General features: G+C 44.7%; 1 protein-coding gene across 4 annotated transcripts in view; it reads left to right on the plus strand.

The window, feature by feature from the left end:
* Positions 1 to 4,675: 4,675 nt before the first annotated feature.
* Positions 4,676 to 24,326, plus strand: part of LOC309569603 (rho GTPase-activating protein 11A-like) — a 54,680-nt gene continuing 35,029 nt past the window's right edge. For all 4 annotated transcript variants that reach the window (XM_082275487.1, XM_082275486.1, XM_082275488.1 and 1 more), the window contains exons 1-5: positions 4,676 to 4,850; positions 16,104 to 16,174; positions 19,451 to 19,547; positions 21,893 to 22,149; positions 22,233 to 22,393. In XM_082275487.1, the coding sequence (XP_082131613.1) occupies positions 4,710 to 4,850; positions 16,104 to 16,174; positions 19,451 to 19,547; positions 21,893 to 22,149; positions 22,233 to 22,393 (727 nt within the window). In that variant the 5' untranslated portion in view covers positions 4,676 to 4,709. The remainder of the gene's footprint in view (positions 4,851 to 16,103; positions 16,175 to 19,450; positions 19,548 to 21,892; positions 22,150 to 22,232; positions 22,394 to 24,326) is intronic.

A 24,326-nucleotide genomic window follows, 5' to 3' on the forward strand; every position in this document is an offset into this window, starting at 1 on the left:
TGAAAACCAGCTAGCACTTAGTTTCCGCACCTCAGGTGAACCCGTGTCCTCATCAGAATACTACCTGGTGTCCATCAGGTATCCAGCACTGCTACCACTGTAGCCAACCCGGATTGTCTGACCACGCCTCTGCCAGACTTCCTGCACCTACTACCTGCCTGCGGTCCTTGCCACTGGGCTCCACTCCTACCTCCGGCCAGCAGTCCTCTGACTCAGGTGAGCCTGTAGGATTGTTACAGGCTGGCATCTATGGTGACCATCCAGTACAGGGGAAGAAAGATTTTCCCTGTCGAAGCGCCAGAGAGCAAAGCCACCTAATCAGAGACCCTCTCGTACCCCTGGCTCAACAGGATCAGATTGTCTAGACTGTGGGTTCTTGCCCCACATGGCAAAAATCTCTCTTTGCTGAGGTCTCGTTAGGAACTGTGCAAATGGAACCACCTCTAAGGTAGACACCATCAGACCCAGCACCCGCATGCCAGTCCAGAAAGACGACCGACTGCTGGACAACAGGAGCCAAATTCATCCTGCAGATTTTGGAGCTTGTCCCATGGGAGAAACACCCTGGCTGAGGCAGAGTCCAGAGCAGACCCAGGTAGTCCAACTAGGTGGACGAAACCAGAGCCAATACCTGGAAATTGAATTTCCAACCAAACTCCTGCAGAGTCCGCACAGTAATCTCCCAGTTGTCCTTGAGAGCTGTTGGAGACTCTGCTCACAAAAGAAGATCATCCAGCTACTGTAGTAACGCAGTCCCCCGCTGGTGCAACAATGCCAACACCGGGGCCAACACTTTATGAAGCCCCGAGGAGCGGAGGCAAGACCTTGATAATGCTCCTCACCCACGGCAAGCAGAGGAGGAGGCGCGGATGACCGACATATATCGGAGTATGAAAGCAAGCGTCCTTGATATCGGTAGAGGCCAGAAGATGCCCCTTATGTAGGGATGCGACTACAGTACGAATGGACTCCATTCAGAACATCTGTACACGCACAAGTAATTCAGAGCTTTGACGTCCAATATTGGACGTACCTCGCTTTCCTTCCTGGGACCTGTAAACACGTTTGAATAAAACTGTCAGGACGGCAGGTGGAGCCTGACTAATAGAGAGAACTCTCACCTGATGAAAGGCTGCGGTAGCAGAGCTGGATGCCAGATGGACACTAAGGTAAGTACTCTTATAAGGACACAGGTTCACCTGAGGTGCGTAGTCTAAGTGTTAGCTGGTTTTCACCAGAGCCCCTAGTGGTGGGGATGGACTGCGCTGCAAGCTAGCACCAGGTCTCGGTCCCCAGGATCACCCAACCAGGCAGAGTGCAGGTTCCGGTCAAGAAGCGGAGAAGAAGACAAGGGATAACCAAGAGAGTAGTCAGGCGAGCCAAAGGTCAGGGCGGGCAGCAAGTAGAAAGGTCAAGAGGAAGCCGGGTCAAATAATTAGGAACAACAGGTACACAGGATCACAAGTAAGAGCTGAATATAACACAGCAATTACCTGGAGTGACTGCTGTGTTTAAATAGGCAGTTTTGGCGCCAATTTAGTAGCCTCAAACTATTCCAAGGTAGCCTCGAACTATTCAAATGTAGCCTCAAACTATTCTAGGGTAGTCTCGGACTATTCCAAGGCAGCCTCAAACTATTCCAAGGTAGCCTCGAACTATTCAAATGTAGCCTCAAACTATTCTAGGGTAGTCTCGGACTATTCCAAGGCAGCCTCAAACTATTCCAAGGTAGCCTCGAACTATTCCCATAGCAGTGGCTCCCTGACAAAAACCCATGAAAAAAACTATCCGATTCTGAGACCAGAACAATCACCCCTTGTAGTAGCAAGTTTTGCATTGCCCCGAAAAGACCTCACAGGCGGTCTGGGGATAAACGCAGGTAGGAAGGAAAGAACCTCTCTGGAGGATAAGACCGAAACTCGATTTTGTAGCCAGACCAAAGCAGGTCATGGACCCACCTGTCTTGAATCAGGGAGGTCCACAGGTACAAAAGGACCCGCTTTCGGCTTACCAGACCAGGTCCTATTAGAACCTCCGGAGGAGGTCCTTACAGACTTAGATCCCTTGTCTTGTAATCCTGCTTAATGACATCATCCAGGGAGGATACGAACAGGTGATCCCCCACAAAGGGAAGATCAGATAAGGCGCTCTTGGAAGTCTGGTCAACAGACCAGCATTTCAGTCATATCCTAAGGATCATTGCTGTCAGGAACAGCCTAGAGCAGCCTTTTTCAACCAGGGTGCATTGAGGTTTATTCAGGGGTGCCTTGGCAAAATGTCTAAAATTGCCCCAAAATTGTATACCAGCCGGAAGGTGGATGAAGCCTGCCTTTTAGTTACACAAAGCTACAGGTTTTCATTGTGCACCATGTCGGTCACCTACACAGTAGGGATCAACCGATGTCAGTTTTTTCGTTGCCGATACCGATATTTTGGCCATCGCATATCGGTATTGGCTGATATGGGGTGCTATTTTGTACATCCTATGTCAGGGTCCGAGACTAGTCTTCTCCTCCTCCCACCAATAGGTGGTGGTGCTCATGTAAGGGTAAAATGATGTCACATAGCATAATTCCGATTACAAATGTTATTGAATATGCCACTCACATATGTACAAATGAAAGATATAACCAAATATAAAGATATACTGCTCTGTCTCTCACCCGCTCCATCTCCCACCCACTCGATACCGATCCGTCTCTGACCCACTTGCCGTAAGTGACACCCGGGTGATACCGCTCTGTCTGGCATACGATCTCGGAGGTCACGTGCGTGGTCACGCCCAGCGTGACCTCAGAGATCGTCATCGTATGCCAGACGGAGTGGTATCACCCGGGTGTCACTTACGGCAGGTGGGTGAGAGACGGATTGATGATATCAGGAGGGTGGGTTCTTCAGATGGAGCGGGTGAGAGACAGAGCAGTATTGAGTGGATGCTGAACGGAGCGGTATCACCCGGGTATAACGTATGGCAAGTGGGTGAGAGATACTGATCTGCCAGCAGATCTGCTAATGTGGAATTGCTTATATCTTTATTATTTGTACATATGTGAGTGGCATGTTCAATAACATTTGTAAACGGAATTATGCTATGTGACACGATTTTACCCTTACATGAGCAATAATTGGAATATCCGCAAAAGCCAATATCGGCCCTCGATATATCGGCCTTGCCGATTATCAGTCGATCCCTACTGCACAGCATCCTTGTTATGCCTCGTACACACGCATCGATTATTGGCCGGGAATTTTCGGCCAACGTCCGATTTTCAGCTTGTTAGTATGATCTTCCGACAACCGACTCCGACCAAATAAAATCTGGTGTGCAGGCTATAAAATTTTTGTTGGCCGTCAACACAACGGCCGATTTTCCGTCAGTCGGTACAGATTTCGGCAGACAAAAATCTGATGAGCTAGACTGGGCATGCTCAGAGAAGAAAAAACACACGGAAAGTAAACCAGAACATGACATCACTTCTGAAGTAGATTTTGGTTGGCCGAGAAAATTTGTGTGCAGTCTAGGCACATTCCAACCAACAAAACACCACTCTGGACAAAAGTCGGACGATCGGTCGGCCGATAATCGTTGCGTGTGTACGAGGCTTTAGCCCCTCTCCATCAGCATGGGGTCACATTAGCTGAGTGATGGAGAAAACATTGGAACACTAGTCAGTATCAGTTTGCTTTGGAAGAATAAATGACCTTTAGCGTTGGGTGCCCTACCTATGGATGTTGCTGTGTTATATAAAACTTTTAGAATCGTTTTACATTTTATCAATTCAAAAGAACGATTCGTTCACGAACTGCACAACACTCACTACTCCCGGCATATGAGCTCTCCTCAGAGAACAGAAAGCTCCCTCCTATCTCCCTCAATAGGACTTCTTGTGTCTCCTCAGCTGGCCGTTTACTGAACCCTCGTGCCCGTCCTGCCTCGCCTCACACAGCCCCGCCCCGCACCACACACGCAACGTTCACCTTCAGCACCGCCCTTTCATTTATTTTGCAGGAACAGGCGAACGGCAGGGGCAGCCTTGTTCCTATGGACACCAGGGGGCCTGAGGTTTGAACTGTAGCCGGCCAATCAGAGTGAAGCAGGGGAAAGCGGGACGGAGGAAACAGAGTGTAGTGAGAGAACGGGGGACGAGGCGGCGGAGGGCTGGAATAGAGGGCAATGTAAGTGAGGAGGGAACGGAAAGTGAGAGGAAGGAGAGGCAGGGAACGGAGGCTGAGAGCCGGTTCTGGGGGGAGAAGTGATATGAGTGTGGAGGGAGCACTGAGGAGCTGTACTGAGGGGACAGCACATACCTAGGCCGCTCTGTTCTAGGAGGAAAGAGGACGTGCAGCTCTATGGTGGGTATAGGAGTCCTGTGTAGGAGGTGAGGACTGAGTAGTTCTGTATAGAAGGTGAGGAGTGAAGGGTGCTGTATAGGAGGTGATGACTGAGGAGTCCTGGTGTATAGGGGGTGAGGAGTCCTGTGTAGGAGGTGAGGAGTTCTGTATAGGAGGTGAGGACTGAGTAGTCCTGTGTATAGGGGGTGAGGAGTCCTGTGTAGGAGGTGAGGACTGAGTAGTTCTGTATAGAAGGTGAGGAGTGAAGGGTGCTGTATAGGAAGTGATGACTGAGGAGTCCTGTAGGTGATCAGGGCCTGTATAGATAGGGTGAGTGTGGAATTATCCCCTCCTGTGTGATCACAGAGCTGTGCAGAATGAAGCCATCCCCTGACTATCCTAGCCTGGCCCGGCTGGCAGTTATTCAGCATCTTCGTTCATATGGCATCAAAATGAAACACTGGAACAGCAAGCAACGATCGGAGGCCGGGAAGGGGTCTTCCGCTACAACGCACAGTGTGAGTATGAGGGGTCTGATTATGGTGATTACATGTAACTGTATGCAGACTAATGTCTTGTACACCCCATGAGAAAACCAGATGGAAAATACCGCTTTTGGATCGATCGTCTGATAATCCGATCGTTGGTATACAGCTTTCAATACAGTTCTTGTGAAATTATCCAAAGGGACAATCAAGAAAAAAGGTTTTGTATGATAACAGAACACACTATTTTCGTTCCGCACAGTATTCATCTGTAAAAAATCGAGCAACCAAGACTGTGATGGCGACCTGACCAAGGTGAAAGAATTAATTACATCTTTGCAGGAAGTTGTGTTCTGTCTTATGACAAATGGATATCGTAAGCCCAGATCATCCGCACCACTATGAAATCGGCCCCTTACAGCAAGTCTCCTACATATGAATGAGTTCCGTTCCGGGAGCTGTTTGTAAGTCCAGAAAAGATCAGTGCTTGCAGACAAAGGCCAGTGTGCGCTGATCAGTGTGTTCTGGCCGGGGGAGTCCACCTGTCACAATACAATAGCACAGCTGGGGAGATCGCTGCACCAACATTGCTTGTGTTGATACAGCGATCTGTCAGTTTTCTCATTCAGCCCACTGGATTGAATAAAAAAAATAAATAAACTGCAAACAGTTCGCATCTTTGAAAGTTCGCAACTCGAAGGTTTGTATGCAGGTTACTTAAAGCGGAGTTCCACCCAAAAGTGGAACTTCCGCTTTAGGTAGTTCTAACCCCCTGACATGCCACATTTGGCATGTCATTTTTTTTGGGGGGGGGGAGCGGGTACCTAGTTTTGACAGGTACTCGCTCCCACTTCCGCTCGGAGCGCCTCGCCGCCCTGAGCGGAAGTTTTCCTCTCCCCCTCCCTCCCTGCAATCTTCTGGGACATGTCAGAGGTCCCAGAAGATTGCCGGTCAATCACGACGCGTAGCGCAACTCACGCAGTGTGTACCCGGCTGTGAAGCTGCAAACTGTCACAGCCGGGTGCCCACACCAGTAATGCCGGCGCCGCAGAGCAGAGAGGGAGAAGAGCGAGGCTTTGGGTGGTCGCATCGCTTGACCATTGGACAGGTGAGTGTGTGAGGCTGGAACTCCGCTTTAATGTATATACTCAACCAAGAATAGAATCACAAAGCTGGGGTGCCAATATAATACATTCCGATAGGGGATAAGTGGAGGTCTGACTCCCATCAATCAAATACCTAGGAATTAGACAACATGGAAACCTAAAGATTCATAGAACGCAACAAATACAGTAATCAAAACTAGGGATCGACCGATTATCGGCAAAGCCTATATGCTCTTTCCCCAATATATCAGAATCGGTCCCTGAGGTTACCGACATTGCCAATTATTTCGGGAAAGTGCTTGTACCGGAGTGATGCCTGCAGCTAGAGGCATCACCCTAGTATCGGCGTCCATAGCCGACAGTCGGCTGTCTTGTAATGACAACCGATGCGGAGGAGGCGGGGCAGGCACGGCTCAGTACAGGTCAGCTACTGCGAGATTTCTGGAATAGAATACATCCCAGCAGACACTGCGAATCGCCGAATGACGTCGTCGCCGATCGGACCCGGAAGTGAGGAGAGGAGGAATAAAGCAGAAATTAAGGTATTTACTAGCAAAAAAAAAGTTTCCATTGGTAAAAGCCATTTTAAAGGGGATTACATAGATCTATGTATTCCAACCTATTAAAAATGGGTGGAACTCCGCTTTAAGTGCAGAGGAGGGGTTTGGGATCTTTTAGACCCCCAGATCCCTCCAAAAGAGTACCTGTAAAAAAAAAAAAAAATTTTAATGCTCAAAAAATATCGGCTGATACCGATATGCGATGACCAAAATATCGGCAATAAAAAAACGATCACTAATCAAAACAGCACCTGAGCTCGACCAGTGTATATGTGTCATAGGGTCAGGCCAGGGTTCAAGGGGGCTATCACAAGAACCCTCCTAAACAATATACAATGTTAGACCTGCTCCGGTGTAGAGAAAGTGTCTCATCTAATATTCCCATCGTGTCTACCAGGCTTTATTCTGTCAGTCCTAATTCTACAAGGCCATCCAGTCCAGGGACTTGTCAGCGGGCCGTCTGTCAATTGTTGCATTTTCCATGAGAACACGTTCATCTGCAATGAAATGGAAACAGCAGTGTTTGCCGAGGAAAGGCTGAATTTCACTCGAGCAGTTCAGACACGGCTCAATCGGACGCGTTCAAAGAAACGCAGTGCAGAGTGGCCCTAACAGCCTCTGAACTGCCATGTGTACGGCTCCTTTAGGCTGCATTCACATGTCAGCTTATAATCGCGGGCAGAACGTCCGCGGTTCCGCCCGCGATTCGGAGATTTATTGCAAATCGCGGGACGCCTAGCGTTGCCCGTTGATTTGCAATAGCCCCCCAAACGCTGAGCGATGTTGCCGCGATTTACGCCCGCCGAATCGCGGCAACATCGCGCAAACAAAATCGCGGGACGCAATACGCTCCAAAGAAGTACAAGAGCTTCTTTGGAGCGTATTGCGTCCCGCGATTTTGTTTGCGCGATGTTGCCGCGATTCGGCGGGCGTAAATCGCGGCAACATCGCTCGGCGTTTGGGGGGCTATTGCAAATCAACGGGCAACGCTAGGCGTCCCGCGATTTGCAATAAATCTCCGAATCGCGGGCGGAACCGCGGCGGTTCTGCCCGCGATTATAAGCTGAATGCAGCCTTAGGGCTTGTTTACAGCTGAATGTGTTTTTCAATAAGCCTAATATTTACCTTTCATATGTTTTTTATAAATAAAGTACAGAATGCTGCAATTTTTCACACACAAACATATCGGAATAAACGTGAACAAACGCATGTAAATGCAATTTAAAAAAAAAAACGAATTGCAAAGGAATGTAAATGCACATTTACTTTAGTTTTATTTGGTACTAATTGCTGTTGGTAATTTTATTGTATTTAGTTCCGTTTGTTATTGTGATCTTGTGTTGTCTTCATTGAATGTAACTATCTTAAAGTGCTACTAAAGTCTTGTTTTTCTTTTTTTTTGGTTAAAACAACAAACATGTTATACTTACCTGCTCTGTGCAGTTGAGTTTTGCACAGCCTCTTCTTGGGTCCCTCTTCGGGGCTCTTGACCCCTTAAGTGCCCCCACAGCAAACAGCATGCTATGGGGGTAGCTGAGCCGCAGCTCCCTGCATCCAGACGCAGAGCTGCAGCCCGTCCCCACCATATCTCTCTCCTCGTTGGCTCACTGACTTTGATTGACAGCAGCGGAAGCCAATGGTGCTTTGCTGCTATCTCAGCCAATCAAGAGTGAGAGTTCCAGGCAGCCAAGTCTCTCTTGCAACATCGCTGGATCAAGAGAGGGGGCTCAGTTAAGTATTAGGGGGCCGGCTGCCCACAGAAGGCTTTTTATCTTAATGCAATAAGATGCCTTTACAACCACTTTAATAATTTTACTTTGGGATTAATAAAGTAATCTGAATATGCAACTGTACACTGTAAGTTATGTTTCAGCATACATGAGCCCTTACAGCAGTATTAAACCCAAAAGTAAACCTTTATTATATTGTAGCCTACCAATTCCTAGAAGTGATGGCTGCATTAGTTTTCTTTTTAAGGCTTTTTTCTTTTTTCATCTGGGAATCTAGTCAGTAAGTCTGTTTTCAAAGGACCAAGCTCTTTCAGATGTATCAGTTTACAAGGATAAAGAAAAATTAACACTGGCAGCGCAGGGGTGCTTACAGCAATCAGCTTTTATTTATTCATGTAAAACCTTTTATCCCACAAGGAGAAAAATAAACGGTTTGCTGTAACTGACTATAAAGCTGGAGCTTGGCTTCAATTTGTTGTATTATATCTGCTAGTACATTTCCCCCCCCCTGACTGACAATTCTGCTGTCCAAATGTGCCCCCTGTGCTCATTCGTCCAGAGTGGAGGCACTCTATTACAGGGGCTGTGTTACTGGCCAGATCACCAGGTGAAAACAGAGGGGGAAAGACTAAAAATAACATTTAATGCAGCTGCCACATCTAATGGTTGGTAAGCTGTAATATATATTACATTTTTGTGGGTTTAATTCTGCTTTAAAGGGTTAGTTAATCTTTTCAAAACAAAATGAAAAGGTGAATGAACACCCCTCCCCGCCTTTCCCCACCCCCAGAGTCCTCGCTGTACTGCTCCATGAGGAGCTGCCTCATGCAGCCAGCGATGTGGTCAGAAGATTTGAAATACCCGCTCTGCTTCTTTCTGTGGGGCTTTCAAGACAGATCAAAGCCATTCTGATTGGTCAGAGCCAGCACATGACCATTCTGACTGACTGGAATTACTTTGATCCATCCTGGAAACCCTAAGGAAAAGGGGTAGAAAAGGTGAGATTTTAGGAGTTAATATACAGTGCTGGGTCAGTGTTCTCTGATGTGGAAATGGCATCAATGAAGGCTCTGGATGGGAGGACTCTGGTGAAAAAGAACTGGTTTTACATGTAAAGGAAATGTTATCAGTTGGCAGGATGGGTTGGGGCGTTGGTTGTAATACATTTTGAGTTTAGTTGAGCCATAAAATCAAAAGGTTTTTACTGACTTGCTTTCCAGATGCAGGATAACATTGCCCATCAGCATGAATCCTAAAGGTCCAACCAATCAAATACACACTGAGACCTTGTGAGCATTACCACCAAATACATACATGACACCAATGGGCCCTTATAGATCTTTTAGGAACGCACCAAACTGCAGCGGAGAGAAGGAGATTTCTACGAAGTGCATTATTCTGCAGTAAAACGTTTTACAACAGGAAAACAGAAAGGTGTGAACAGCTCCTATATTAGGTTAAGGAGCCATACAGTACAGGTCATTTTATTCTCCCACTAATGGGCACTTTATTTTTTTTTGTCGGAAAGTTGTAAACCTGACAGTTTGTTTGCTGTCCATGCCTATTCACTGAGACTTTCCTTTACTGCCTGCCCTGGGAAGGCAAAATGAAGTGAGAAGAAATGTCTACAAAGTGAAGGAAAATTTCTCTGAGTGGTGACACAGTAAAGATTTAGCTCCCCCCCTTTCTGATTTAGTGGGAACATTTATCAGGACAAAATAGGTCGGCTTTAAATCTACCTGGCAGGGATACGGCAGTAAAAACTTGATGGGGGTTCTGATCCTTTCCGTAATTAAAGCAGAACTCCAGACAGATTTTTCTTTATTTTTCCTCTGTTTTCTTATGGGGTATATGCATTGGCCAGGTTGCTGATGTGTCCTTTAAAACGGCTACTTTTCTTAATGCTGGATAGTATAGCTCTCTGCAGATGTGGCTCTCATACATATACAGAAGTGGTGGTGTCATTTATCCACCCCCTTCCCTCTCCCCTAGGCCATTCACAGAATGTGGTGTATAGAGCAGGACATGGCACCCTTCCTTTACAGAGAGGTACGTTTACCTCACCAGTATGTTTGGTGACCTTGAGAAGGAATCGCAACTACAGTACATATATTTTTGCTATACCTTTTGGCACGGTGTTCATACTAATTCCTGCATAGACTTGTTTTTTTTTCTTCAGAAAAATGCAAAATTAACCCGATGTCTTTATAGGCATTGACTCACAGAAGTGCGTTTTATAAAGTTTTCAATCGTCACTATTTTTCTGTTTTTTATTTGTTTTTTTTGTTTTTTTTAATTCCATTTTTCATCCCGTTCCCATTCAATTTCAGTAGTTAGGTGAAGTGACATTTGGCTAGTATTTGAAGGGAACAGTGTTTGGAAATATTCAGTGGATCTTCTGGTGGAAATGGAAATGATCCCTTGCTCATAGGATAATACAAGCAGAATTAAAAAATGTTGTTCATTTAGATTTGTTATTAGTGCAGATTAACTTGTTACATCATTCTCTGATTGAAGCAGTATACTTCCAATAGTGGCTGGTGAATCTAATGTGCCTGACATTGCCTTTTATTTGTACACTACTTGCTCACATCAAATTATACTCAGCTGTTAGGTTTGTGGAAGAAATACTTTGCCCTTTGTTCATCTTTTTTTACATCTGCAGCCCTGTGGAATGTTTTGTGTACAGTGCAAAACTTGACTCAGTAGTGGTTCAGGTCTAGACTTGAAGGTTTGGGCACGGTGAACAAAGTATCTTGGCCAGCTTTATGTCCTATAATTCAGTGCAGCCATATCTCCCCAACTCGTTTTGCTGAGTTTCAAAGTTTTATATATGCTTTTATTATATTGCATATTTTAAAATGGATTAAAACTTCCTACACTGTAAGCCTAGGTTCACAGTGATGCTGTGCGGGAAACCCCACGATCCATGCACGTTTCCTGCACTGCATTCAAATGGCACTGCCCTTGTGATCTTCTGTGGGTGTCAGGTGAATCTTAACAACACCCCAAACGCAGGTGGTAAAAACAGTGCGTTTGCCTTGTACCATGCAATCTAGTTGCACTGCAGTTCCAAAATTGGTGCATGCATGACTTTGGCACGATGCAATGCTATTTGCCCCCATTCAAAATAAATAGGCTCCGATCGCACTGCATCGAATGGCATGTGAAATGAACAGGAATGCAGTGCAATCGCATGCAGTTCATAGTGTGAATTGAGGCTAAATCAGCCTCCTGAAATAATAATTAGAGAAGTAAGGTTGGGCCTAAATTGTGGTGCTGGTCATGTGACAATCTTATTTTTCTGGTCATTTTATGAAGGGGAAAGGTCAGTGTTTTGGTACTGCCTTAAGGTGATCATACTTATACAGTCTGATTGTACAATCTCCTTTGGATCTGCCATCAACTATGTAGGATTAGAGCCTGATTTGATACAAATCTAAAGGATTGTTTAGATGTGTCCTCGGATTACATCGTTTTGGTACCATTTAGAGTGTATGGCCAACATTACTGTCTAGCTTCTTTGGCTGCTCTTTATTCAACTCAGGGTTAGCCTAGACCTCAGTGTCCAGTCTGGCTGGAGAGGAGGCAAAAGCTGATTTTTTTTTTTTTTTTTATGTCTCTATGCTGGGTTACATAAAATTAAAACTGGAGTTGTATTTAAAGCTGATGGTTAACCTAAAAATAAAACTGGAGGTCATTCCTCTCTGATGGTGGGCCGATCCTCAAATGTTGCAGAGTGTCACCTAATGACATAATTCATTTTGTTGATATTTAGAACATTCTTTTGTGGCTCAGGAGTGACTTCTGTATCCTAAAAGCAGATTTGCTGAGCCTGGAAATATCTGTGCTAACAAACGCAGTTCTCCACTGAGATCTTGGCACTGATAGAGGGGGAGTATAATTGGACTATAGTCCTGATGCTGGATTACCTTGCAGGAGAAATGGAAAATAAGAATTGTCTCAACTGTGTCTGGCTAGCTGCAACTTCCTCAGAGATCAGTTGGCCAGGGAGATCTGGTTTGGTTTGATTTGCTTCCACGTGTTGTAGACTGCTCCTCTTAACACTGCTGCTACATACAGGAAGCATGATCAGGGCTCCTGCAACTGACAATTGTTTATAAGCTCCTATCCCATTCCTGTTATCTCTCAAAGCTGCATTCCAAAGTGGATTTGGGAACCTCTTTGTACATTTAGTGCAGACTGTTTAATATATATTTATAAGACTGTTGAGGGTCATGTCATCTGAGCAGCACAAATCTTTGGTTTTAGGTATTATGCCCATAAATATAGGGTAGCAAGGAGCTGGATGATATTGCCTGCAGTATAAAGAGACGCTCTGCTGCAGTAAGACTGTTTTTCTCTTTAGTGCTCAGCTAAGAGACTGTCATCACATCCTGACAGAGTGGTTAACATCAGGGAGTGAAGCAAACCATCTTGGGGAGTTTTAGTCCCAGGACTCACACTCGGGCCAGACTGTAATGAACTACAAGTACCAGCCGCCTGGAGTAAGAGAATAGAGAGGAGAGGAGCTGTGAGAGGATATAAAAAAAAAAAAAGCCTGAGCTAGGCCAGGATAGCTTTCTTGGAACCCAGGCCTGGATCTGCAAGAAAGTGGTTCAGTGTCAAACTGTGCTGTGGTCAAGTCGCGGCCTGTGCTTCCGAGAGTCAACGCATATGTGTACAGAGACTTCAATCACCGGCTACTTCTGTATGTCCAGCGGCAGACTGGAGGCTGCTCTCATCACATCACACCAGATCCAGCTGAGCTGCAACGTAGTGCAACATGAGGTCAAGCGCCATCCCTTGAGCCAAAACCCTGCGGGAGCTATCTAAGGAGCCCGAGCTCCATTCTTCAATACCACCAGTCGCTTGGATCGGTGAGCAGCCAGCTGTCCATCTGGTTACTAAAATTGACTCTGCATGCCGACATCATTGCCTTTCTCTTAGCCTACACCTGTAGTTATCTGTTTTACATGTTCTCCCTTTGCCAAGCAGCAGCAGTGTTAATTTTTCTTCAGGATACCACAGGCATTATGTGCATCTCCTGCTGTTGGAACCCATCAGCCAAATTTGGCCCCACTTTGCTTATCGGGAGACCTTCAGTGTATCACCAAAGAGCTAGCTATAGAGTCAAGACTTTCTTCCATTCAAAGGGACTACACCTTACCCAATTCCCCCCCCCCCCCAACACAAGGGATTAATATTTGGGGTGCTATACCGGCCCTACTTTCGCCTGAGACTTATTATATACTCTGAAGACATGCTGGTAGGTTAATTGGATCTTGTATAAAAAAATTGGCCCTAGTATGTGTATGAATGAGAGTTAGGGACCTTAGATTGTAAGCTCCTTGAGGGCAGGGACTAATGTAAATGTGCAATGTATATGTAAAGCGCTGCGTAAATTGACAGTGCTATATAAGTACCCGAAATATGAGTGGGTGAAGGACCTAAATCTTAAACTGTTTATACTGAGTTAAGTATAGGGTTTTCTTTCTTTCTTTTTCTGGGCCTGTGGTGTTTGAGGTACAGAAGGGAGTGATTTAACATAAGGGTCATTCCTCTGCCTGTTCATATAGGTTTCCAACTAAACAGTATTGTGTGAGTAATTAATTCCTAGATTTTTAATAAGTGCTAAGTTTGTTACTGGAATCTGATATTTCTTACACCTCAGTAAACAAAGCTCAACTGTTTTACTTGAATTTTGTGTGTGTCTCAAGTTATCTTGGTCACCACTCGCCTCCAAAAAATGTCTGAACCCAGGGTGTCTGAGGACTTGTACGGTCATGGCAAGCAGTGGGTACAGATTCAGTAACTGCCTTCACGGGAGTAGCGCTACAATAGCGTATATGGTGTCTGACTTTTTGGGATCTTTTCTAATGGCACTAGTAAAAGGGGTTGGCTCATAAACTGCTTATGGACTGGCTACTGATTTGTGAACGACTGTGTCCATCTGTAATTTATGTATTATCCAAAGTCTTAAGTGTTGGCCGCCGACAAAGTGTGGGGAGATCTCTAAGCAGAACACCAACCATACAGTGGGTTAGGATTAGAACCCCCAGAATGTTTTTTGGAAGATTCACTTTACTTCCTGTGACAGATGGTCAGTGGGACAAGACATGGGAGCAATGACCTTAATGGAAACTCTGAAAGCAGTAGACACCTGAAAGCTTATAACCCCTATCGCAGGGATCCTCAAACTATGGCCCTCCAGCTGTTGTGGGACTACACATCCCATGAGGCATTGTAAAACTCTGAGATTCACAGACATGACTAGGCATGATGGGAATTGTAGTTCCAGAACAACTGGAGGGCCATAGTTTGAAGACCCCTGCCCTATCGGTTCAATTGTAAACTATAAAGGTTTGGCTGGATTTCTGCTTAAAGTGATTGTAAAGACTTATGTGTTTTTGTTTAAAAAAAAAAAAAACGTTATACTTACCTGCTCTGTGCAGATGGTTTTGCACAGACCAGCCTGAATCCTCCTCTTCTCGAGTCCCCGTTGGGCTTTCCTAGCTCCTCTCTCCTGTCAAGTGCCCCCACAGTAAGCAGATTACCATGGGGGCACCCGAGCCGAGTCACTCACAGCTCCCTGTGTCGATTCGGACACGGAGCTGCCGTTCGGCCCTGCACCCTCTTTCTCTCCTGATTGCCTGACTGACTTTGGCAGGTACGAGAGCCAATGGCGCCGTGGCTGTGTCTCAGCCACTCAGGAGGGAGAGTCCCGAACGGCCAAGGGACTTGTGGACATCGCTGGGGAGGCTGCTACATGCAGAAGGCTTTTTATCCTAATGCATTAAGACTGGGCTCGACAAACCCCAGGCGCTAGGCCTGGCACCTAGGTTCACTGCGTCAGGTGTCTTGTCGCCAGACATCCCAAGTTTCCTGTGAGGTGTGGGAGTCTCCTGCATGCAGGCTGTGACTCCCTGACACCCGTAAGTGCCGTGCCTGCATGCAGGAGACTCCCACACCTCGCAGGAGACTTGGGATGTCTGGTGACAGAATGGAGCCGATGCTTCCTGTATAGTTCCGGCTCTGTCCTGTCACAGGCGGAGTGATATCAAATGCACTCCGCCTGTGAGGAGAGACACGGGAATCATCGGCTCTGCATGCTTCCTCCAGCGCCGCTCATCACACTCTCCATAGCCAGCAGTAACCGCCAGCAGTAAGTCACATGTGCTAGGGGTGCAACATAATTGTAAACATTCCAGCATGTGCAGGGTTTCTGACTCCTACCACCATCAAATCACTGAAGTGGTCATGGTGGTTGGGGTGTTCCTTTTAATATCTCTCAGAAGTAAACCAAGTACATAAGGGTCGAATGCCGGGTAAAAATCAGCCGGTTCATTAAAAACTGGCCGCCATTGGGCCCGTGTGTATGGCAGCCGGTTCGACAGAAGCTGTCCATTTGGCATGCATGAAATAAAAATGGCTCCTAGCTTTAGCTGGTTCCTAGATTTCAAGCAAATTTGTTAAGCCCTGCATTAAAATAAAAAAAAAAAAACCTTCTTGCTTTAGAACTCCTTTTTTATATTTTGATTTAAACCCAAATTTGAAAATTGTGCAATAATAAAAAATGGAATAAAAATTTGATGCAGTAATTTTAGCAAAAATAAAAGTTTCAGTAGGCATGTAAAATGAATGCCTGTGTCTGTTGTTTTTGATATTTTGAAGAATAAACAATAATTGGCTATAACATTGCTATCAATTGCAGATCTGGGCGTATTTTTGCTAGTAATACACATTCGCATGTGGCCACTGTATAAGTGTGTGTTTTTTGAGAAACATGATTGCTTGGGCATGCGTATAATTCATTTCTGTCTGCTTTGAAATTTCTGTTTATCAAGCTTCTTTCTTTTTTTTTTTTTTTTTTTTTTTTTTTTCTTTTAGGGTAAAATCTTTGGAGCACCTATTCATTCCTTACCACATTTGTTTATTCCCCAGTATGGGAACATTCCAACGTAAGTATAAATACATGAAATATGCACAGATTTTTCACTTCCTTTCCTGTAGACTTTGAAGGCAGTAATAACTTGGATATCTTTACGATGTTGGGGAAATCCCTTCTTAGACAGTTGTCACAAAATCAAGTTTCCCCATTTGAAGATCTCAGCTCTATTCCTGTTCTGTTTGCAACTGAAATTTTTTTGGATCTTTACTCCCTTTTATTCCCAGTGCCATTGGTGATCAGAACCATTAGTGATTCATTTAATGATTTTTACATGTTTTTGAGAGGGTCAAAAAGAAAATAGATGTACAATCGTTACAGCAATACCCATAAATTGTAATCAATACAGGAGCATTAACGAGGTATAGCGGCATAACATGGAAGCATTAAAGTGATTTTAAACACTCTCCTTGTAAAATATCCCCATTCAGTTTACAATAGAAATAAAAGGCAAAACCTTTTTGTATAATTCTACCGTGAGCTTGAAATATCACTGTCTGAAATCCTGTAAGGGAGAGCAAAGATGGAGGAAAAATAGAGGGGAGGGGGGCGCAGAAACTGGATATGCCAGAAGGGGACGCCAGGAGCATCCAGAAGTGCTGGCTCCGGAATGGGAACTGCACTGGTAAATTCCCCATGTACCAAAAGTAAAATCAAATAGGCAGGTGATTTGGCATGTGTTGCTTGTAGTGATCCACAGAGTATTTTCATGAGTACTCATGAAAAATGATACAGAAACCGATACGTTTCAGTGTGATTTGTGTTCATACAAAATGAATTAGCACGAATCGCATGAGATTTGAATAGGAATGTGGTGCAATTTCTGTCTGAAACGTATGCAATTTCCCCCACCGCTCCTGTATGTGAGAACCCAGTATAGAAAGGGAAACATTATCTAGTGCAGCAATGGCAAGTTTTTTATTAAAAATTTTGAAACCACTCACATTAAAGTACATATCTAGTCAAATCCAAATCTGCATAGTGTCCCTGTCCCACTCATAGAAAACCATGGCAGCTGGAGGCGAAGTTCTGAGACCCCTGTGGGTATAGGGCGTAAGTGATGTCAGCTCGGAGGATGACTGCCTGTACATCTCCTGGATTAATTTTGTATGGACGCAAATCACACCGCAAAGTACCAGTACTCGCCGATAATAAAAAAAAAAAAAAAAAATAGTATTGGTGCAAACCTAGTTGCTTGTATAGGTCAGTCTGTCTTTTGAAAATCAGCCATGCCGTCCCAAGTTTTAGCATAGGAAGATATGTTCTCTTAGATGGAGGAACTGGTCCATATAAGCAAACTGATCTATTCCAGAAAAGCATTCTGAAAGCTCAGATGTTTTAGTCGAGTTTCATAGTCTGGGAATGTGTGTTTTTGCTGCATTACAAGTGACTGTTTGTATGCGGTGGGTGACAGTTGTGTGGTGTACCAAGCACAAGGCAAGGTTGAAGAAGAGCTCTCGCAGTCTGAAACTTTCTCAGTATGGTGATGAACCTAGGTCCAAAAAGGGCGAATGCATGAGCAGGATCACCAAATGTGTAGAAGTGTTCCCTTATCCTGTAGGCATCTCTAGCATTGGTCTGAGATAGTCAGTGGAAATTTGTGTAACCATGCCGGGGAACGGTACTCTCTACTGCAGAGTTTTTTTTTTTCCCTGAATATTTACTTTGATGGAGCCCTGGCGAGGGTTCGTATTCATATGCTCCCAGTCATCCCCAGAAAGCATCACCCCTAAATTTTTAGTTCAGTCATCAGCTGCAAAGACCCATTTAGGTGTATATTCATGACAAATGATGTATATCTGAGGGGATAAGGTGTCCTTGAAGGGGGGGGGGGGTGTGGAGCAGCACAATTTCTCCAAATCAGTAAAGCCTGGTGTGGGCAGTGTGATAAGTTATGAGAAGTACCTAATTGCAGATATGCCCAGGGTGGAAAGGGCAGATTGCTTCTATTCTTGCAAGGATTGTGGGTATGAAAGGTATGTTGAGTGAAGACCTGCTGGGAGTAACCGTTTATCCCACCATTTATTAATCTTCCTAACTGAAACACAGGCAGCTATAAAATCCTGGCAGTGGCTCTCTCCCTTCACCATGCTATTCAGATGTAAAAAAAAAAAAGTTTTATCTTCTATTTCAAAAAGCAATGTGGAACTTTAATTGTCTTGGTCATCCTTACCGCCTCTGGGAAAAAATGTCAAAGGGCACGTGTGCCACTTCAGCTTTCTGTGGCAAATAACGCATAGCAAGCAGAGGCAGGTCTCTCTGCTACCCATGGGCATAGGGGTCTCTACCTATGGCTAGCTTTATTTTGTGACCCTGTCACTTTGACCAATGATAAATGCTGCTAGAACTTGCCACAGCTTCTGTTGCTCTGGCTTGGGTGGCACGTCAGGCTGTGATTTAAATCCAGCTAATTCAATCAGGTAAAACCCTGTAAGTGTTCTGATTGGGTTCTGCATCCTCTCACTAAAAGGAATGTGGTGGAAAAGTTAGCAACCTTCTACACTACCAGAAGGTGCCATAGCTTTGCCCAAACAGTGGACGAGCAATCATGTGGAACAGGGAATCTACTACCATTATTCCAGTAAGCTGTGGTGGGTTTTTTTTTTATACTGGAACTGACTGCACTGGTGTGAATGGCAACCATACAACCTATCCATGCATTTTTGATGTAGAAAAAAAACCTCACTGGACTCCATGCGGTGTGAACTGGCCCTTTGGCTTTTTGTCCTGTTTTCCACTGATAAGTAACACACCTTGGGTGGGGGGTGTTGAGTGCACTAGCAGATTTAAATACACTAACATGTTGAAGCTGCACTCCAGCTAACAGCAAACTTGTTTTATTTTTCCTTTTGGGATAAATGTTTTACATACAGTAACTAAAATCTGATCATTGTAAGCATCCCTGCCAGTGTTGAATTGTTTCTTTCATCCCAGCAACTGATAACTGCAAGAGCATTTGTTCTTTTGAGAAAAAACAACAAATTTACTGGTTGGATCGCCAGATGAAAATAGAAAAAAAACATAAAAAAGAGAAAACTAATACAGCCACTACATCTTAGCTGCAATATGTTTTTGGGTTTAATGCTGCTTAAACGAACACAGTTTACATTAACACTTTAATTTACATAATGAATAAATAGTTTAATTTATGAAGGCCATTAATGTAAAAGGGTAGGGGTATTTTAATACATGATCCACCTGAAATAGTCTTATTTATGTTGTGTGTTTTTTTTTTTTTTTTTTTTTGCCCTTGTTGAAAAAAGTCTGATGGTACGTTTTTATATTCCAGATTCCTTGTTGATGTGTGTAAGTACTTGGAGAGCCATGCTCACACTGAAGGGCTTTTTAGGAAGTCTGGATCTGTTGTGCGACAGAAACTGCTAAAGGTAGAATTTATCCCAGTACAAGTCCATGTGTCTATTTCCTCTTTACATTTCCTACTTATTTCTATGTTGTTGCACTTGCTTAACCACTTCCCCCAAATGGACTTACCCGTACGTCCTTGGGGTTCAATGGAGATACTGGGATGATGCCTGCACCTACAGGCATCATCCTGGTATCCTTTTTTGCAACCAGTGATTCTCTTTTTTTTTTGGCAAAAGTGATCTGAGTGGCTAATGGAAAACTGGGAAACCGGGAGCGACGAGTATTCATGAAAAAAAATTGTAACTGAAAATTACAAAAGTGCGCTATTACTAAACAATAAAACAATAAACCTTGTCCATATGTAAAAAAAATCAAAAAAACAATGCAGAAAACAATGAGGAGTCTATTCCATCTGAAGGGGAGTGTTCCCAAGGTGATGCATGTAAAACGGACCAACTTGATTGGTGATGGGTGAATTAACCTCTTACCAAAACTATAATCCAGTAAAACGTGACTTGGTGCAAAAACTGAAAACTTAAGGTGACACCCAGTGATGTGAATGGACTCTTACCACAATGGAGAGATAATGGAGCATATGCTGTGGTACCAGGGAGTCCAGTCAAACAGCCACACTTGATAAAATATCCAGAGGGATGGATGGATGGACAGAGCTTCCCGGTATCTTCTGATGGGTCTGGAGGCTTCCACAGGTAGAATTGCCAGCAGGAGGGCCACAATAAAGAAGAGGAAGGGACTGAAGGAACGTTACCCACGGTTTATTGAATAAAAAATGGTAAAAACACTTGTGTTTTTCACTTGTGACGTCATTCTGCCTTCTTAGGCCACCTCCCTTGCCTTAAAAGCAAACATCCTTTGATGTTGACAGCAAAATGCTCAGAAGTCGCGGTCGCCTGCAGTGCGATCTGGGACCTGTAGCAGCACGGCTGGCTCCCCCCGAGGCGTTTCTACTGAAGAGTCGGCTTCTGGGATTGGAGCTCGAGTATTCGTCACTTCCGGTTCTGCCCCTTTGTTTACCAGGCCATCAGCGGCCAAAGAAGCCGCCGATCTTGGTCTAATCAGCTGCATGGGGGGCAGAGGAGAGATTTGGGGTCTAATAGACCCTAAATCTTTCCATAAAGAGGACCTGTCAAGGCCCATGCTGTCACAAGGGATGTTGTTCATCCCTTGTGATGGCAATAAAGTTATTACAAAAAAAGTAAAAAAGAAAAATTATATCGCCCCCGTCCCACTGTGCTTACGCACAAATGCGAACACATACGTTACTCCTGCACGCTCGTGAGGTATTGTTGCGATTGTTGGAGCGGGAGCAATATTTCTAGCACCAGACCTGTACAGCTCTAAACTGGTAACCTGTAAAGGCATTAAAAGTGTCGCCTATGTAGAATTTTAAGCACCGTAGTTTGCTGCCATTCCACAGGCAGATGCAATTTTAAACCGGGGCATGTTGGGTATCTATTTACTGGTGTAACATCATCTTTCACATTATACAAAAAAACATTGGGCTAACTTTACTGTTTTGTGTTTCTGAAAAAAAAAGCATGTGTATGTATGTATGTATGTATGTATGTATGTATGTATATGTAATTTGAGGGTTCGAAGTCATTTTCTAGCCAAAAATAGTAGATTTTTACATGTAGGAGCAAATTCTCAGATTCGGCCTGGGAAGGAGGTGGTTAATGAGGAGCCTTAGTCATTTCTCCTATAAAAAAAAAAAAAAAAAAGTGTTTTTTTCCACTACACTTACCTGTCATGCGGCATTGTCCTGGATTCAGATACTCCGCTCCCCAGCAGATGTAGCATTGTTCTGCTGCGATCTGCTGATTAGTTGTAGCTGCCCAGGTCGTGCTCCGCCATATTAGTCATCCCCAGTCATTGCAAGCTGGCTGCCTCTTCCAGATTCAGGCAGCTGGCCTCTAACTACAGTTCCGCCCACCAGCCGTAGTTATTGCCTTCTCCTGCAGCCTCCTGAAATGTGACTTGGAAACCCAGGAGGGGGGAGGCAGCAGGGACAAGTCATTCTCGCCTAGGCGGGTCGGTTGGACCAAGACTAAAGTGTTTAAAAATGGCCAAAAAAATGCAGATTCATACCGTGGAGGGTAGTGGTCCTGCACAGAACTTTAGATGATCCGGAGGGTGAAAGATCACTTTAGATCAATTCTAATTAAACAGACATACCAGGTAATTGATTAGATTCCAAGTGTTAACATAACTGATTTGAAGACTTTCACCATGGTGTAAGGTACATGGTGTGGTGCAGTGGGTTATTCATCTGGAATCATGCAAACTGCAGTGTTCTATGTTCTTCATGCACTTCTGTTGATTTTTGTTTCTTTGCTTTCCTTAGACTAAGCTTGATGGAGGAGATAATGACCTCTCGGATGCTCTTCCTTGTGATGTGGCTGGCATTCTCAAGCAGTTTTTCAGAGAGCTACCAGAGCCCATTCTTCCTGCAGATCTCCAGGATGTGCTGTGCAAGGCCCAGCAATTGGGCAGTGATGTTGAGAAGACCTCTGCAACCATGTTGATATCCTGCTTAATGCCTGAACGGGCAGTTTCTATACTGCGTTACTTTTTTAACTTTCTGCAAAATGTGTCTATGAGGTAAGAATTTCACTTTGGGTAGACTTGGTTATCAAAAATACAAAATTACATTTTTAATTACTATAGATTAATATATCCTGCAGATCTGACACCAACCGAATGGACAGCAGTAACCTGGCTGTGATATTTGCTCCTAACCTTCTACAGACAGTGGACAGTGACAAGATTTCTGCAAGCACTGAAAAGAAGCTTCGTGTTCAGGCAGCAATAGTGCAAACTCTGATAGACCAGGCAGCAGATATAGGTGAGCACTAAGGTTTCATTGTAACCATGATCTATGCTAAAGATTTTTGTGGCATTACGTATACATAATGTGTTTTTGTCTGTTAGGAAAAGTAGGAAAAAGATAAAATCAGTCCTTGATAGTGGGGTACAGTATATATTTTAAGTATCGTATTAGCAGTGAACTGCCATAAATTCCACAATACCCCATTTGCTTCGCTGGAGTGTGTACTGAGCTCACGTCAGCTCAAGGCATCCATTTTAACTCATTGTTTTGTGGGGAGTATATTTGGCGATGTTCGCAATGCTCAGCCTTTGGCACTGTGGAGCATCATAGAGCCAGTCTTAAAGTGGTTGACACCTCAGACGTGGAAAAAAAGGAACAAAACGTATCCCTCTATGGTGTGTACTAGGGATAGACCGATATGCTCTTTCCCCAATATATCTGTATTGGCCCCGGAACTGGCTGATATTTTTGTGACATCATTCTGCCTTCTTAGGCCACCTCCCTTGCCTTAGACAGCCTCGTATGGAGTCGGGACTAGTCTCGCGGGAGTGTATCACAGCCATACGCCCACCCACAGCAGCCCGGTGCCAGCCAGCCACCCACATCCACAGGCCCTGTACCAGCCAGCCACAGGCCCTGTACCAGCCAGCCACAGGCCCTGTACCAGCCAGCCACAGGCCCTGTACCAGCCAGCCACAGGCACTGTACCAGCAAGCCAGCCAGCCGCCCACAGACAGGGTGCCAGCCAGCCGCCCACAGACAGGGTGCCAGCCATTAAGCATTAAACAAAAATTAACATGTTCAGTACCATATTTGTGTCAAAAATTCTTTATTTTTCAAAACTTTAAATGTACACAATATTGGCCGATACCGATATGTTGTGACCAAAATATCGGTATTGGCCCTGAAAAAACCCTATCGGTCTATCCCTAGTGAGTGCTCATAACTAAAAGTACAAAGTGTCATTTCTGTCTACTGCTTCTTTCCTCTATCGAATGAATCCCTTCTGACAAGTTTTTCTGACACCAAAAGAAAAATGGTGACAGGAGGGACCTCCAGCTATTAGACAGCCTAAGCTCTGTTCCTGTGATCTGTGTGGAGGGGGCTGTGTCCCTTCCCTTCAATCAGCTCTCGGACCTCTTCTCACTGAGCTCTGCTGAGTGTAACCTCAGCTCTCCACTTACTTTTTTTTCTGTACTCTTGACAAGCTGTAAATTCAGTGAGGTCCATAAAGACATGGGTGAGCGAGTTTGGGGTGGAGGAATTTTACTGGCCTGCACAGAGTCCTGACCTCAGCTCGATAACACCTTTTGGATGAATTTAGAATGCAGACTGAGAGCCATGCCTGGTCTCCAACATTGGTGTCTGTGCTTCTGGAGAAATGGTCAAACATTTCCAGACACACTCCTAAACCTTGTGGACAGCCTTCCCAGAAGAGTTGAAGCTGTCATATCTGCTAAGGGTAAAGGCAGGCGTCCCTATACTTTTGATAATATAGTGTATCTGAAAGATCTGCTGAGGGAGCAGTGGTCCCAGATCTTGACCATAAACATCTTAAACCATCCAGACCTCGCCAAGGTTTGCTTGGGTCTTGACCCGTTAGAAGTTGGTGCTTGATCTGACTCATTGCCTTCACAAGGTAGTTCTGGAACACCGATTACCTGATTACGTGGGGCTAATTCTAGATTCAGATCAAGCCAGAGCTTTTCTTCCTTGGTGGAAATAGAAATGTCCAACACTTCATTCCAATAGTCACTGGAATCTCCACTTTTGCTTGAGAGTTCGGAGATTTAATATTAGCCTCCTACGTGGCAGCTCCATTGCCTGGCAGATGTTCCACAGATTGTTATCCATGACTGTCCCCGTAAAGGATAACCAGCTTCTCACGACACCATTTCTTGGTGGCTCAGACACATTTTTAGCCAGGCCAATGGCTTAAAGACTGATT

Source organism: Pelophylax lessonae (assembly GCF_965119305.1).
Source record: "Pelophylax lessonae genome assembly, chromosome: 13".
Classification (NCBI taxonomy): domain Eukaryota; kingdom Metazoa; phylum Chordata; class Amphibia; order Anura; family Ranidae; genus Pelophylax; species Pelophylax lessonae.